At 36.4% G+C, this 5373-nt stretch overlaps 2 protein-coding genes across 3 annotated transcripts in view; one reads left to right on the top strand and one right to left on the bottom strand.

Moving 5' to 3' along the window:
* Positions 1–2110, top strand: LOC104726597 (two-component response regulator-like PRR37). The gene is made up of 3 exons (XM_010445487.2): positions 1–459; positions 647–805; positions 1749–2110. The coding sequence occupies exons 1-3, from the start codon at positions 55–57 to the stop codon at positions 1920–1922; spliced, it is 738 nt and encodes a 245-aa protein (XP_010443789.1). The 5' UTR covers positions 1–54; the 3' UTR covers positions 1923–2110.
* Positions 3029–5373, bottom strand: part of LOC104726596 — a 3110-nt gene continuing 765 nt past the window's right edge. The window contains exons 2-6 of one of the 2 annotated variants that reach the window (XM_010445484.2): positions 5187–5264; positions 4992–5072; positions 4685–4839; positions 3359–4590; positions 3029–3266 (exon numbers count right to left, since the gene is read on the bottom strand). In XM_010445484.2, coding sequence (XP_010443786.1) covers positions 3148–3266; positions 3359–4590; positions 4685–4839; positions 4992–5072; positions 5187–5264 — 1665 coding nt within the window. In that variant the 3' untranslated portion in view covers positions 3029–3147. Of the gene's footprint in view, positions 3267–3358; positions 4591–4684; positions 4840–4991; positions 5073–5186; positions 5265–5373 lie in introns of those variants that run through there. The other variant, XM_010445486.2, reaches the window with a different exon arrangement.

Raw genomic sequence — 5373 nt, 5'->3', positions numbered from 1 at the left:
TTTTCACTCACACTCACACACATAAACAAAACACACAAAGACACATAACCCGCCATGTGTGGACACATCAGCTCTTCCATCACCTCCGGCCACAATTGTCCATGTTTCCTATACTCCGAAAACATAGTGACTCCTCCTCTGCTGCATGATGATGATCATTATCATCATCATCAGTTCCAGCCTCCTACGCCTCTTCCGCTTCTTATGATGAGCCACAACTCTCTATTCTCTGCCGAGGCCGTTTCAGGGTTCGGTTACTTTGATTCTTGCATGAACGGTGGTGGCGGAAGCAGCAGTTGCGACTCGCCGAGCTCTATGGGGAGCGGTGGAGAGAGTCTTGCTATGCAGAGGAGTGTTAGTAGCCATAATGGCTTTTCCGGTAATTTTGCGCCGGCCCACGATTACGTTAACGATGATGATGGGCCAGTGAGACGGGCCCTTAGCGCCGGAGATCTACCCGTAAGTAATATTATTATATATACACACTTGCATGACATATATATTGATACCAACCTATTAGCTCCGATTGCGTTTTTTTTTGGTTATGATCATTACAAAAGTATGACATGGAAACGCAAAATAACTTGATATTCAAACGTTAACTTTTCTATCATGACATAAAACGAAACTGTTTTGCTTTGTGTAGAGAATTAGCAGAAGAGAGAGCAGTGCGGTGTGGAGTGAAAGTAATGCAATCATAGAAGGAATGAGCAAAGCCTATAAGTACAGCCCCGAGGAGAAGAAAGAGAAGATCGAGAAATATCGTAGCAAACGAAACCTTAGGAATTTCAACAAGAGGATTAAGGTAATTTAATTTTAAATATGTTTTACATTTGTATCTATGTTTGCTCTAAATTAATTTATTTTATATCTTTTGATTCATAATATGTCTTCAAACACATAGAGTACTTGTATACCTAACCTTACATATTCAACATGTATATATATGTGTCGCATGGAAACTTTTTAAGACTTGACATGTAGTGTAGTTGTATGATACAGTGACATGCACCTGCACACTTATTGTATGCCAACCCTTCCATTTTCTAATCAAACGTATAGTTTCCTACAATTGTGTCTATTAATATCAACTATGATTAATTATGTACAATTTCATACAAAAGCATTTGGCGATGCGCATATATCTAATTTATTAAAATCATCAAATGTATTCTATAACTTTTTTTCTAAAATTAATGTTTTATAAGACACAAATTCATCACATTTGATATAAAATAAAATGATTCGTTGACCAAATTAGAAAAGAAAAAAGAAAAAACTGGCTCAATGTATCATATCAAGCAAGCACTCTTATCACTAAAAAAGTAACATTGAATTTTTCTTTTTTAATCTTATCTTGGAACATAAAATAGAATTTCATTTGATATTATAGGAGTATGTGAATGAGAATTAATGTTCTGTCACATCAGATTTGGGTCTAAGGAATCTTTTGAGATAGACACATGATCAAGCTCCAAGGTTGCTACAGTATAAGTTTATTTCTCCATTAGTTATTTATACGATAATGTCCCGAAAATATTAAGGAAGAAAACATTTCCCGATTAAAGATTATTGGAGTATTCGTATATATGGTATACTAACATATTAAAACCGTGTCTCAGACTCTCAGTTAGACATTCTCTCTGTGCGAGTTATAATTTTTTGAAACGAAGTTTTTAAATTGTAAATGATCTAGCTATCACATTGATTTTGGGACAGGTTTAATAATAATTTTTTTTGGAAATTAGTATGAATGCAGGAAGACATTAGCGGACAGTAGGCCAAGAATAAGAGGGAGATTTGCAAGAAACGATGAGATGTCACAACAAGAACAAGTTGATGTTATGGAAGCCGTGGTTGGAGATGTTGACACGTGGGCATCTTTTCTTGATTCTTTCACGGCTAATCACTTCCTTAACTAATCTTTTCTAATTATGTATTTATGTTTGTTTTTCTTTCATACAGTATATGTTTATATATATGGCACTTCAACTTGTTTTTGGTTAAAATGATTGCCCCATGTTGCTAAACAAAACTCATGTAGGTTTTGTGCTTTCTTTGTATATAAGAATAACATATTTTGTAATTTTGGTCGGAGATATTTCCAAAATAGTCGATCTTCACTGACCAGACAATTTTTGGACTGGTGGTATATGCCATTTTGTCAATCTCTTATTCGCATGGCATGGAGTTCGTCGACCCTAAATTCTCTAAAATGTCGTTGCCGTATTATTTCCATAAATTAAATTCGATAATCCGTATGTGAGTTGTAGACAACAAACAAAAAAAATAAAACGATCAAAAGTAATAATCGAACTCTCAAACTAAAACAAATTCTTCTTCGCATATCATTATTACTAACATGGACCCATAAATAGTTTATGCATAGTTAAGTATGTTCCTTAATGGTCTGAAATTTCTTTTTAAGCAACTTGATTTACAAAAGTATTTAGAAAGTACAAAGATGATAACTTTTAGCATTGAAAAAACATATAATGAACATGGCCATGTTACTCTGATGATTTCATTACTCTCACGTTTGATTACACATCGTGCTACTAAGTACTAGCAATCTCCAAAAGCACACATATTTTATACCTTGGAAATTCTTAAGATATCAAAGAAGGTTCCACTCAAATAAACTAAATTAAATAAATCAACTAAGACATACATTCTCATAAATAAGTAAGAAAGGAAAGAAAAAAGAAAAAAACACACTAGACATATTTTGTTGTAAAACTAACTTTTCACAATGAGATTAGTAATAATGTGAAGAATAATGCTTCTAGACTAAACTTAAATAAAGTAGTAGTTTTGAAAAAGGAAAGAGAGCAGTCTTTCTTCTTTAGCAAAGGCTATGGAGGGAGGGAGTTGTAGGCCCTCCGGCGATATTGTCCCCGACTTTTGTCGGCCGGCGGTAGATTTACCGACTCTCCACTCTTAATATTTGTTTAACTTATTTTTTTTGTTCTTTTTATTATTATAATTAAAAGCCTTTTTTCTTGAACACAAAGAATCAACCCTAGAGAATATAAATTAGATGCTTTCTTTTCCCCCACTTTTATAATCGGTTCAACACTGAAACCACGAGACTTGCGTGGGTATATAAATTAATGCACAAAACTTATCTAGGGTTTTAAGAATTGATCAAGCTCTTCCATGTTTTCTTTTTCTACTGATTCGTTTGAATCTTGACTGGAGTAGAAAAGGCTTGAAAGGCACTAGTTGCGGCAATCGAACTCTACTCCTCTTAGCTTGCGTCTTACCTACATTATGGATCGAGATAATATAAGACTGAATCCTTAGTCCAAGCTTATGTTAGGTTAGATTTGCAAATGAGGAAATTTAGATCTCCTACCTGATATTGTGTCATTGTTACTTCCAGAGGATTGGACTTGGGATTGGTCATTAGTTTCAGTTTCAGTCTTAACTTCCTTGTTGTCTTCAATTGTTGACTCTTCCACCTTCTTCTCTTCCATTGTTCTCTCAAAGGGGTTGTCGTATGGCACTGATGCCTCCTCTTCCTCAAGCTCTGTCTCCTTGGACTCTAATCTTGATACTTGGTCGTGTTCTTGTCCAACCGCCTCTGGACTGAGAGATTTACCTGATTCTCTTAGCAAATCGGTAGTCTCAGAGGATAAGTTAGGAAGATTAATATTACTGTCACCTGTTTCATGCGTCTGGTCTTCCACTGTCACCTCCATGTAATCAATTTTCATCTCATCAGCAATGGATGTGTGTTGTTTAGGCTCAGCGATATGCTTCTCTTCATCAATGGATGCGTGGTGGCCAGGCTCAGTGATATGCATCTCATCATTACTAGTATGACCAGTGTTAACTCTTTGTTTGTTGTTCTCGTCCACTGAGACTTCATCGAAAGCAGTCTTTCCCATGTTTATCACTTTAACAGGACTTTGTGAGATCCCATGATCGCTTTTTGATGGTGACATTGATCCACCTTCGGAAGTCGACTCAATGTTCATGCTAACATCCGAAGCAGCATCTGACTTTGTACATTTTATCAGTGTAAAGGAAGCAGCTGTATGGTTTTTCACCAAAACCCCCTGGCCATGGCTGGCACTGCATTTTCTTAGGGTAATTGCTTCTTTTCTGCGGACATCTGTTGTAGGTTCCAGCTTACTGTCATCTTCAGACATGTGCATGTCAATTTGGCTTATGGTTTCGATTTCCTGAGGATTATCATCAGATGAAGCTGCCACAGCAATAGGTACTTCAGAAACTTGATTACTGTGCACCTGTGCGTCAATCACCATAGCTGCAGGAGGCTGAGTCAATGGTTCAGTTCCTACAATATCCCCAACCCGGAAACCATGTGTTGGCAAGCCATCGAGAACAGAGGCGAAATCAATAGCCTTAGAGGATTTGTGCGCCACAACATTAGTGGCATCAAAAGCCTTTGCAAGATCATCCAAAAGCATGTCACCTTCACCACTCGAAAGGGGATCCCATTTCATGCAATCTCCAGACAGAGGCTGGTCGAGGCTAAATGTATCACCAGAAGAAAGTAATTCAACCCTGACAGCTTCTTTGTGGAACCGTTTTTTCTTTAAAACCTTGGCTATCATATTCCTGAAAGCGATTCAAAATCCATCCTCAGTGACATAAATATACGCTAAACTGCATCACATAAGTACAACAATTGCTAGAAGAATTGGATACATACCTACAATTTTTTGAAATGGCAGCTCTGGCTCTTTCAGGAGAGAGTCCAAGCAAGGACATGAGATTTATGACATCGTTTGGACCTCTAATTTCTGTGACTGAAGGAGCACCACTTGATATAATCAGATTCTTCCCCCTAGTCCAATCCACCAGTAACTAGAAATACCATATCACAAGACAATATAAGCAACTTCACATAATTGACAGCACACTTTTACCACAGAAAGAGCAACATAAAAATCATCCGTCACACTACAAATACAAATATACAATGTGATACTTGAGCCTAATTCATCAAAAAATTTCACCTTAGCATTCGATATAACTTGTCTCCTCGTTTGTGCATCCATTAGGAAATCAGAGTACTTGATTTCAAAGTAAATCCCTCGCTGCACATAAGAAAAATTCATCAAGTTGAAGCAAAGAAAAAACAATGAGATAACACCAACACTCTTCTTATAACATGAAACAATGTCCAATCTAAAGTTCAGAGAATCACAAACCTGAATAGCAGCTTTAACCATCGGATGCTTCAATCGGAATAACATCTTGTCTGTGAAATCAATCGAAATCATATCAACCTAGGAAACGAAACAACAAACTAAGAGTTAACTCCATATCTTCAGTTGAGCTACAAAAACTGATTAATCCCACACTAAAGATTGAATTTTTACCAGAAAAAAAAAAAAA

Source organism: Camelina sativa, chromosome 11, assembly GCF_000633955.1.
Source record: "Camelina sativa cultivar DH55 chromosome 11, Cs, whole genome shotgun sequence".
NCBI lineage: Eukaryota > Viridiplantae > Streptophyta > Magnoliopsida > Brassicales > Brassicaceae > Camelina > Camelina sativa.
The sequence above is the reverse complement of the archived record's forward strand: the minus strand, read 5'-3'. Positions and strand labels throughout refer to the sequence as shown.

Excerpts from the sequence above, each read along its gene's own strand:
- LOC104726597 (XM_010445487.2), top strand. The coding sequence starts at position 55 with ATGTGTGGACACATCAGCTCTTCCATCACCTCCGGCCACAATTGTCCA. Across the intron at positions 460-646 it reads TTAGCGCCGGAGATCTACCC|AGAATTAGCAGAAGAGAGAG; the intron begins GTAAGTAATATT and ends TGCTTTGTGTAG. Across the intron at positions 806-1,748 it reads ATTTCAACAAGAGGATTAAG|TATGAATGCAGGAAGACATT; the intron begins GTAATTTAATTT and ends TTTGGAAATTAG.